Raw genomic sequence first — 11088 nt, 5'->3', positions numbered from 1 at the left:
GCTTGGCAGCTGAAATCTTTCTTTCCCTCCCTGCTAGTTCATTTCAAACATTAGTTCCTCTTCCTCTGCCCACTGCACATTCCTGACCATCAAGGTGAGGTATTGAGCCAGCTGCGCACCAGTGGGTCAAGAACTCATTTAGTACTTTTCTAGTCCTGAGCTGAGACGGGCAAGAAGTACTGCAGGCAGTCTTCCAGCAGTATCTACCTATGGATACATGCAGGGTTTTCCTCTTCTTGCCTTCATTAGACACTCCTACTGTCTAAAGAAGGAGGAGGGAGGGTGTTCAAGCATAAAAGAGATGGCAAAAATTGGGGAGGGGTAGCTTCTGTTGCAGAATTTTAGTATTAGGGTCCTGCTGGTGCTGAGAGCAAGTCAAGTCTGGTGGCTCCAAGAAAATTCTGGAGCAACTGTGATCATCTAAAATGACGACAATACTTGGGAACAGTATTTCTCCCTTTGGAAATGATGTGGTCCCACACCATTTTGGCATTCAGGATCAATTAGCAAAGCAGGTGAAAGAATAAGCCGTATAAGTAAAATAAGGCCCCTTGAGGCTGGCTTACCACTCAGGTATCAGAAAGGTAGAGGCACAGGCACATGAAGCAAGAGCAGCAGTTTCTGCATTTCACAGCAGTAATGAAGAACAGCTGCAGTCCCTACCTGACTCAGTCAGACTAGAAACTACATCTGGAAGTACAAGGATATTTTTTACATGTAGAACGAAGATAAGATTTCTCCATCAATAGTCTATTATAATTGCTATGGCAATCCATATTGACATGATAGTCTGCATTCAGTACCCAGATACCAAGATGCAATAATCCAGAAACAGATCCAGCAGTGCCAGGGATTAGCTGCAGTATATCCCTAAAGCAAAGGACTTTATAGGATGCAAAGAATCTTCCTTAGAAAAGATCAGTCAGCCTGCAACGAGACCAACAGTGACAAGGAAGAACAGTCTGTGGCACAGACTGCTCCCATAAAGATCAAAGAAAGATCCAGGTGCACCTTCTTCCCTTTTCAAACTGGTGATACACTCAAAAGCAGCTGATGGTCAAACACAAAAAAATTAATCATGTTTTCCTTTAAATGTATATTTCCCTCAAATTCCCTGGCATCAGTCAGGTCCCAAGGAGGCCAGATACAGGTACTACAGTACACCAGGACTGACTGCTGGGGATCCAACACAGCACTTGGATGTCACACAGTTAACAGACTGCAGGACCATCCTTGCTGCCCAGTTCTGCATGGGAAGCTTTTAATTTGAAGAAGTCTCCCTAAAGAGAAGCAGACATAAAAGGTTTACTTTTATAGCTGATACTGAACAGCCTTCATGACAAAGGAGAGCTGACTGCCTGCCATAGGACTACTGCTATCATAAGCAGCTGAAGGCACATAGCACTGCAGCTGTGAATGAAAGAGCACCACATTATGATTTTGTGGTGTGAGTCCCATAGGGAACCAGAGCATTCTACCCCTGCCTGCAAGTTAATTGGTGTGGAGTTAAGAAGTTAGAGCAGTCAAAAAGAGATTGATTGGTTTTAATTATGAAGCTTCATACACAGAAACTGAGAAGTACTTGACAGATTGCCTAGCCCCCAAGCTTGTCCAAGGAATTACTTACCACTTCACAAAGTTCCTTGCTGTTATTAACTAAAATATTAATGTAATTACCATGCAGCCAGAGTTTTTTGAAGGATAAAAAGGAAACCACCAGAAAACCCCTATAAAACCAAACTACAAAATAACAAAAAAACCCAAAACACTGAAAGTATCTGTGACCTCAACAATTAAGACATACAGCAGAAGCTATCAGACTCTGACATACTATTAAATCAGCTATGAAACTGTTGGTCAAGACCTGTGCGCACACATTATCACACAACTTCTTATCAGAAATACTCCAACCTTTGTCAATTTTATTAATGTGCATTGTGTACAGTAAAATCAAACACGAGGGTAGTGTTTCACTAAGTTTCACTTAAGGCAGTGAAAGGCAGGGTCAGAGCAGTTACAATATCCTGACCGCAGGATCCAGAGGCACAGAGTTTAAGCCTCAAAACAAGGATTTGATCATACCTGCACCAACCCGACACTGAATCAGGCTGTTTGAGCTAAAAAGAGCTAACCATAATCCCCATCAGCAAGACTGGCAAGAGAAACTGCCTAGATCACACTCTAAGACATGGGCCTGATCGCTGGGATATTTTGGACCTATGACAACTATGTAGAAATCCCAAACTAGTATATGCAGAGAATTTCCTAATGAAAAACAAATGCTGTCATTTTGAAAACACTTCTTTCCAAGAAGGTGTCAAAAGAACAGCCATAAAATTCTAATGCATGAATCTCTAAAGCTCACACGCTCTGCTTGTTCTACAAAAAAAAGAAAGTCTCATTTACCTGTAGTTTTTGTTCATCTTCCACACCTTGAAGCCCTGACAGACGGTGCTCAGCCTCATCTAGCCACTTCATTAGATTGTCATGTTCCTTCTTATACTGGGAAAACACTGGAGAGAGTTCCACCACCTGCCTCCTTTGAAATAACCTGCACTCCTATAATCCAGTGTATCAGGAAAATATGGTATAAGAGGAGGGAAGTAGCGAACAGAATAGGTCTTATTTGAAAAACAAAATACTCAAGGCATTCTTCTGAAGAAGGAAATTCCAAAATATGCAACAGTAGCTGTTTATTATTTTTTACAAAAGCTACATTCTATTTAGGTACACAGACATGTAATCAAAGCCAGCCTGAGTGTCTTACCCTGCCTTAGAGCTACACCTAATGTTACCAATTCTAGCATGATTTAAACAGGTGAGCTAAAAGGTGTATAAGAATACAGATCCCCTTTGTTCCACACAAAACCCATTTTTAATATGGCACGTGTATGAATGCATTACAACATACTACAGTCCACAACTCTTGATAATACCCCCTATAGGAAGCAAGAGGAATTCAGGAGCAGACTCATATTCACATAAATCTCTTCAGCTAAGAGCTCAGTCTGTATGTTTGTGTACACGGGTCTATGTAGTCACTCTTCACACAGCCTGGTAGTGGAAGGCCAGCCAAGTGAAGAAAATACCCCACTCTGCACCCATCTGTGCAAATACATATAGAGTGGCACCCTGTGAAGCTGTGAAAAGGACTTTTAAAATCAAAACTCCCCCCCCAAAATTTTGGAATGACGAAATTTGTATTTTGGCATTGCAAAGATTCAGAGAGTCAGACTGTGTGTACACACATTTAACTCTTCCCCAGAGAATCTTATACACTAAAAAGAGTCATAACCAGGGTGTAAGTGAATACCAAAGGGAAGATTGCATAAAAGAGCTTCAACTATAGTAACTATCATAATCATACCTGCAGACTGTTGTACTTTTTCTGCAGAAGCAACAGCTGTATGCGGATCTTCTCTCTCTTATGGTCTTCCATAGGCTGCTGTAACAACTTCCCTCCTCTCTGTAAAACTTCTTCAATCTGAGCCCGCTCTTGATCCAGCTAAAATGACACGAGTCTGTATTATCTTCAGGAACCTCAGCTACAGTTCCCAAAACGAATTTCTTACCTGCTCACATATTAACACTAATGGTATCAAACTGTTGCTTTATTATACAAATGCGAGCCAATCAAATTCAAGCAGAGATTCTCCTCGACAACTACCAAATCTTAAAATTCAGCACAGGTCATTCCATAAACTTCATAAAGAGATGCCCTGCAGGAAGCTCACTCAACGAGCCAGCAGTAGGCAGGCATGGCAAGAGGGTACTATGATTTCAGCTCCATTTCTATTCTAAACTTTCCTTGACAATAATAAACAAGCTCAGAGCAAAATAGCAAGAAAATGAAAACATAGTAAACAAAAATGGCACAAAGGGAAGCAAATATTCTATAACAACAGTTCCTTCCATAGAGGCCTTTTAAAAGTTGTTTTCTGTAGTATACACGCCATTTTCAATACAGGCTGAGGGATGACGTGATAGAGAGCAGCTCTGTGGAGGACTTGGGGATACTAGTGAATAAATGGCTGGACATGAGTCAGCAACCTGTGCTCATCACCCAGAAAGCCAACCGTGTTCTGGGAGGCATCAAAAGAAGCATGGCCAGCAGGTCGAGGCGGTGATGCTGCTGTTCTACTCCACTCTGGCGAGAGCTCAACTGGAGTAGCATGTCCAGCTCTTGGTGTCCTCGGCACAAGGACATGAACCTGCTGGAGAGGGTCCAGAAGAGGGACACGAAAATGATCAAAGGGATGAAGCACCTCTGCTATGAGGACAGGCTGAGAGAACTGGGGTTGTTCATCCTGGAGAAGGCTCTAGGGGAGACCTTATTGCAGCATTTGAGTACTTTAGGGGGCTTATAAGTAGGGTAGAGACAATCTTTAATTCTTCCATTGCTCACAAACCTTTTCATCTTCCCCACTGAACTCTAGATGCTTATCCACTACTTTTATCATATTCTGTATGTCACTCTCAAATCTTTCCAGGTCTGTAAAAGCTACTCTGACTTCACAGGGCTCGGACATGTCAGGAACTCGTTCTTGTCCAACAAGCATCTGCAAAGCAAAAGAAAATTTTTTTCAAGCTGAAAATTTAGTCTGAGCTGTAACACACCATTTAATGATTTAAACCAATGCCCCAAGCATACTAGTTTCATCATCATAAAAAAATTTGCAAGAGTTGACCTAACTGTGAGAGTTAGCTGTTAGCTGGGACACAGTGTTAACCAGGTATAATCAAGCTTCTACCTTCAAACTTCCATCTGAGCATTTTGGTCTCAAACCAAACATAAAACTTCCAGTCACATATTAGTTTATGGTGGCGTTCTGTAGGTACTGTGATACATAGATTTTTCTGAATCTTTGTAACAGTTATTTGTACATTTCCCCTTGCAACTCAAGTCAGTACCTGCTACTCAGCAGTTGGTCTAAAATCAGCCTGTCTGTTTTTCACATATAAATATCCACATGTAAAAGAGAATCAAAAGTAGTGATGTGCTGTTCTAACATATAAAGATCTATCCCCTAAGCCTATTTGCCATAGACCCCATCAACAGGCTCATTCTCACCTTGGCACTTTTGATGTGCTGAGAGACCTTCTCAAAGTTACGGTTCAGTTCCGCTAGTTTGGGTTCAACAAGTTCATGGCATGACACCCCCCGACCATTCATTAGGATGATAGCCTGGTCACGCACATTATCCACTCGAAGACTAACATCATCTAATTCAGATGTTAAGCGCTAGGAAGTGAAAGAAAAGTCAAATCATTATCCTAGGAAAGGAAAAATATTAAAAAAAAAAAACAAACACAGGCAGCAAACCTTACTTGACTTCATTTAGAATCCAAAAGTTATTTCACAGCAGCATTTCCTACCTTCACAGTTTCCTCCTTTTTGCTTGCTGACTTTTTCTCAATCTCGTCCAGCAAGGCTTCAGCTTGATATAACCAAGTACTTATGTGGGCAACGTTTTCATCAAAAATTTCCAGCTGGCTCTGATGATTCTGGAAAAAGATGAAAAAAATGTGTTAACATGAGAAACTTTAAATATTCACAAAAAACCAAAAAACACTCACACAGCAAACTACAGAAAGGAGATCAATGGAATGAAGCGGTATAGATACACCTTGGAAAGGTACACTGAAAATTAGATTGTACCTTTCACCTTCAGTAAGAATTTACAGCTCCTCAATTTTAATTCTAGATCCTTTGATATTATTGTTTCTAATTCATAGAAAGGGAACAGAAATAGCTGAGGTGGTTTGTCCAACTAAATAAAGACAGACCATGTATTACAACATTACAGCCAGACCACAACTCAGACGACCAAAAAACTCAGGATTTGTCCCTAGCAGATACAACAGTACACATTACGTGCAGTGGTCGTATTTGTACTTGAAAGGGGATTACAACAAAACCTACAGATAACAGTCAAGTTTAGATGTTTTACTGATCACATCGAAAGATTTCTTCCTCTTAATAAAAGTCACCACATTGCAGATCCATTAATTGGGTCTGCTGTCACACGCAGTCAGGATCTGTAACATTAGGTGCCGTAGACAGAAACAACACATTCTGTGTGACCAAACAGAGCTATCAGATTCAGAGAAGCACCATACTGCTTAAGCACAGAGCTTCTTACCTAAAAAAGAGTAGTTAAGCTTTGATCTTTTAGACTAACAAAACAAAGGGAGGGAGGAAAGAGAGAGAATGGGGCTTCTCAAGATGGGTTGTCATAACTAGCTGAACACAGAAATACCTTAACTATCGGAAAACATCAGCCTGATACTAGCATCAGTTGTAGACTACTTCATGCCCATTTAGCAAAACTTGGAGCTTTAGGCTGTATGTTGTATACAGTCTTCCATTTACTCAGCCAGACAGACATTGTTGGCCTCAGCATTGAGTTGGCATAGTATTAAACATTTGCAGTTATAGGCTGTCTGAAGGACCAGTAGGGGTGACAGAAGATCCCAAGTGCTTTGCTGAACACCACGAGCGAGTCATCTATTGTCCATTAAATAGCCACCATCTAGAACTTGAGGAAATCTATCGATACAAAACCATTCTGTTTATGTGGACAGAGATTTCTTTCAAGCTGAATAAAGGGCAGCACACACAGGAGCCTCACAGAAACCAATCCTTTTCAGCTAGTTCCTTGATTTCTACTTGCATTAATAAACTCATGAGCTTATAGAAAGTTACATAGAAAACACAGGGTCCAACTTCTGTTATGAAACAAAAAACACTTCCATAGCCTGGTGAATTTTTTCCCCCTTATTTCAATCAGCTACCACCAGATAACGAGTAAACCTATTAGCAGTTTTATGAATGCTTGTATGCCCCATAACCCCCACTCTATGTGCAATGGTAGGTAGATGCCCCCTTTCAGGACCATTTAGAAAGTTACTTCTGTGTACTAGGGTAGTCAGAATTGTATTAAGAGCTAAATAGTAAGCAGACACAAAAGGCTACCACCGATGATGTAACAAAGAGAAAGTGATAAAACATTGTCAGGGAAGAAGGTACAAGGAGATAAATTTGTAAAGTCAAAAGATTAAAAATGTAATGTGATAGCACATGGTGGGAGCAAGGAAAGATGAAGAAATTAAAACAACAGATGTATAAAAGGTGTTCACTAAGCGTACACTATATTTTCTGTAGGGAAGAAGAATTACACCACAAAGTCTAGAGAGTAAGAACACAGAAAAGAGTCCTAGCACCAAAGCCATCAGAAAGAGAAAGGAAAAAGAAAACAAAAACCCTTAAACCTAGTTTTATTCTCTACAGCTAAGCAGGTTATTCCCACTAGGTCAAGTTAACTGTCCATCTGGGATATTTACATCATTTCAACACTCTCACATCCAAATTCTGCATTTTCATCTCCTGTCCACTGAGCAACAGCCACTACCACCAAGCGTATGGCACCAATGCCTATCAGCACATCTAAAACACTTGCAAAACAGTTTCCCACCTTCCTCATTTTTTCTATAGCTTCACGACTCACCTCTCCATCTACAGAATGATCAGCTGTCCATCCTATGTTCATGTAAGTTCCTGAGGCACCATGGAAGCTTCACGTCACAGCCAAGTGAGACAAGTAGAAACTGCACGTGCTCCAAGTGTGCGGAGGGAGAACCCCCCTGCAGTATTTCTCACATTGCAACTTACCAATAAGGTGTCACACCAATCCTCAGTCCAGGTTCGAACTCTGCTCCAGCCAGCATTAAGGACACACAACTTTTCCTCCAGGGAAGTCTCATTCCTTTCCACCAGAGCCTGAAGTGCAGTGCAGCTTTCCGTTATGCTTTTCAGATCAGCCTTCCTCCTCTCCAGCTCCCTCAGCACATTCTGAAACAAGAGGAGCCATTAACATGGCACACTGCTCCCAATCGCAAGTGCAAGCGAGCCAGATTTTTACCTCCGCAGAAAACAAATAGTAGCATAGATGATCATCACTTGAGAAATATCCAACCAAGTAGAATTACCTACTGTTTATACTCACTCTCTGCGGATAGTTCTCTTCCTCCCTCAAAAAAGGGAGATTGAGAGCATAATGCGTGTAAGTGTCCTGAATAACTTAGCTTGAGATCTTTTTGTTTTTTGGTTTTACATCACAGTTCCTTTTTCATTATGGTGGTAAAGCAAATGTATCACATCACAATATAGGTCCAATTTTAAAAGGTTCTTTTTTGCACTGCCAAGCACCAGAGAAAACAATTTTCAAGAGACACTTTGGATTTCTCCATATCTTTTCCTATTAAAGTACTTCTACAGTCGGCAAAAATGAGAAAAGTGGTAGGCCAAGGCTGAATGTTTTGGGGGTTTTTGCTGGTTTTTGGGGTTTTTTTTGAGAACCACCACCACTGCATACTGACATACAAATTAAGTAATATGTCATCTCTTGACTATCACTGTATGGTTTCCTTGTGGAAAACAGCACCTCCTGCCGTACAAGACCACTGACTGTTATCAAGAACAGTAGGCTCTTTAGAAAGCTCTGTGATGTCAGTGTACAGTGCGTGGAAGAATGCAGTTAATCACAACTAGGGTCTGGAGCTCCTTGTATGTATTACTACCTGTGAAGTAAATAATACACTATTTTAACATAACTTAGAGACAGAAACCAATACTCGAGTTACTACATCTTAAAATTGCCTCTGGAAACCTTAAGACAGGAAGGATAACTCTGCATGCAACATAAAGGGCCTGTCCTCCTTGGGGTGCAGTGTAAGAGTTCATGAACTATTTGCACTGCTTGCAGACGTACAGAAAGTATACAGTAATATATGTTCGCAAGCTTGCTTGGAAAGAAATCTTAGGAATACTGCCACAGCAGAAGTGTAGTGTTAATTGCTAATCCCAAGCGAAAAGGGTGAGAACAGGCTAATTATATGTTTTGTAATTCCGTAAGCTTTCAAGATTGTACACAGACCTATTTGAAGAGTAAAAGGTGGAAGAAAACAACTGGAAAGTTCGGTATTGCTGAACTGTATCAACTGACATGTGCTGCTATCTCCAAGTATTACTTATACTGGTTTCTACAATGTGAAAAAAAAATAGATACTTTCCTTCAGAACAGCAACACATTTGCCTGCTTCCACAAAGAGTTCCAATGCACAGATGAAGGAAAACAAGGAACTACAGCAGCTTTTTGTTTTGCAAAGTCACAATTTTGACAACAAAGCTGTTTCAATGGAAAGTTGCAACTCAATTTTTCATTAAGGGTGTCAATGAACTTTTACATTGTTCTACTAGTAAAATGTTTGACCAAGCCCAAAATCATATTTGCCGATAATTAAATTATACTTACGAACTGTGTTAGAGATATGGAGAGTCACTTAAATATCTATTAATACCAAAAAAGTAGCAGCATCTTTCATGTTTCACTGGCCATTTAATGTTGAGGCAAGATGCCTGAGCTTAAACAGAGCAGACTCCATAAGGCACTGAGTATTATCTACTGAATCTACTAAAATTTCAGAGATTTAGGAACAGGTTACAGCAATTTACACAACCAATTCTATGTAGTATTGGCATAACATTAAAAATGTATTCTGCCAATATTTAGAGGGTGCTTACTTTGGCCCAGGCAATTTCTGCATCTAGATCAGAAAGCAAGCCCTCTGAAGTGGACTTCTGCACGAGCTCAGCCTCAGTGGTAGCCAGCCACTCTGACAATGAGGCAGCCTCTTTCTTCATTTTGCGTGCCAGCTGGGATGCTCTTTCAAGGTCTTGTTTTCCTTCAGTCACCTACAAAAAAAATCAGAAGGAAAAAGGAAAAAAAGCTTTTAAAAGATAGCAAGACCAAAAGTGCTAGCCAGCTAAAATATCCACCTGAATATATGAAATTGTTGCATCTCAAGACTGTCTTGTATTAGGGAAGGACCTTGCAAAGAAAAATAATTTATAAAAATCTGCATCTTACCATACAAAGCAGAATATATAAAACTGGAATAATTTTAAATTAAGATACACTTAAAGGAGAAAAAGAAACCTGCATACAAACTTATTTATCACTAGCCATCAAAAAACCGATGTTTAAACTTTGTTTATTATGATCCTTCAACTGAAACTCAAGGGGACATAGAATTCAGCCAGTCACACAAGTAAAATTCAGTTCCTTTTTTATAGACCTGCTAGCAGAACGCTGTGAAGAAAAATTTCACCAAAAACCTAATCTGCCCTTGAGAACATCTCAGTAAATAAAAAGTGAATATGAAATTTTATGTTTGCTGCAGTATAATCAATTCTATTTCACACTGGCTACACAATCAGTCTGGTCAAACTTTAACACAGACTTGAAAATAAATCCAATCATAGCAGTCAGAATCAACTGACGTTTTGAAAAATTACCCTCTGTCTCAGCTTAGTGTTTGCATGTATTTATTCAAAATAACACACTCTGACAATCTAAAAAAATTCAGACACAAACAAAATTAGGACATTATACTGCAGATAACTCTGCCTTTCTACCCTTTCCCAATTTCTTGTCTACATCCTTTGAGTTACAGATGTACAGGTTCCACTAGCATCCACACCTTCATGAATGTTCTCCACTTTAAAATAATAAAAAAAAAATTTCCTAGGGTCCATTTCAAGATACTCCAACAATGCAATCTGGCCACTTACCCACAGCTTCATTCACAGAGCACTGAACAGGCATGAGTTTGCTTGTACTTGTCTTCATTTAGGTGGGAGAAGAAACCCCTATTTCCCCTGCCTCCTAAAGATCTAACCATTTTTAAACACTTCGCTTGGGTAAATATTCAATTAAAAAGAAAATTACTCAAATCGACACAATACAGTTCATGGAAAAACACGTATTTGCCTGCATTTTCTATTTCATACTGAAAGAAACCCTTTAGACAGGTTATGATTAGAAACCATCATGACACCTCCTAAAAAAGTTCACATCAACTCAAACTCCTCATGTGACAATCTGATAGTATATTATCTTCAAGTCTGTATTACAGGGAAAAAAGATACAAGACGACTTTAACAAGCAGCAGGTCAGCTTTGCCAGAGGGATGAAAGCTCTGTGAATTTCCCATTCTTCAAGGCCTCCTCCCCTTCAGGAACACTCT

At 39.9% G+C, this 11088-nt stretch overlaps 1 protein-coding gene across 1 annotated transcript in view; it reads right to left on the bottom strand.

Moving 5' to 3' along the window:
• Positions 1–1211: 1211 nt before the first annotated feature.
• The window catches only part of LOC104500853 (utrophin-like), a gene marked incomplete at its 5' end in the record, with an annotated part of 19733 nt that continues 9856 nt past the window's right edge, over positions 1212–11088 (bottom strand). The window contains 9 exons of the mRNA XM_010144574.1: positions 1212–1280; positions 2407–2559; positions 3368–3505; positions 4077–4211; positions 4410–4559; positions 5072–5242; positions 5377–5505; positions 7673–7852; positions 9584–9754. Of these exons, the coding sequence (XP_010142876.1) occupies positions 1212–1280; positions 2407–2559; positions 3368–3505; positions 4077–4211; positions 4410–4559; positions 5072–5242; positions 5377–5505; positions 7673–7852; positions 9584–9754 (1296 nt within the window). The remainder of the gene's footprint in view (positions 1281–2406; positions 2560–3367; positions 3506–4076; positions 4212–4409; positions 4560–5071; positions 5243–5376; positions 5506–7672; positions 7853–9583; positions 9755–11088) is intronic.

This window comes from Buceros rhinoceros, unplaced genomic scaffold, assembly GCF_000710305.1.
Source record: "Buceros rhinoceros silvestris isolate BGI_N320 unplaced genomic scaffold, ASM71030v1 scaffold16221, whole genome shotgun sequence".
NCBI lineage: Eukaryota > Metazoa > Chordata > Aves > Bucerotiformes > Bucerotidae > Buceros > Buceros rhinoceros.
The sequence above is the reverse complement of the archived record's forward strand: the minus strand, read 5'-3'. Positions and strand labels throughout refer to the sequence as shown.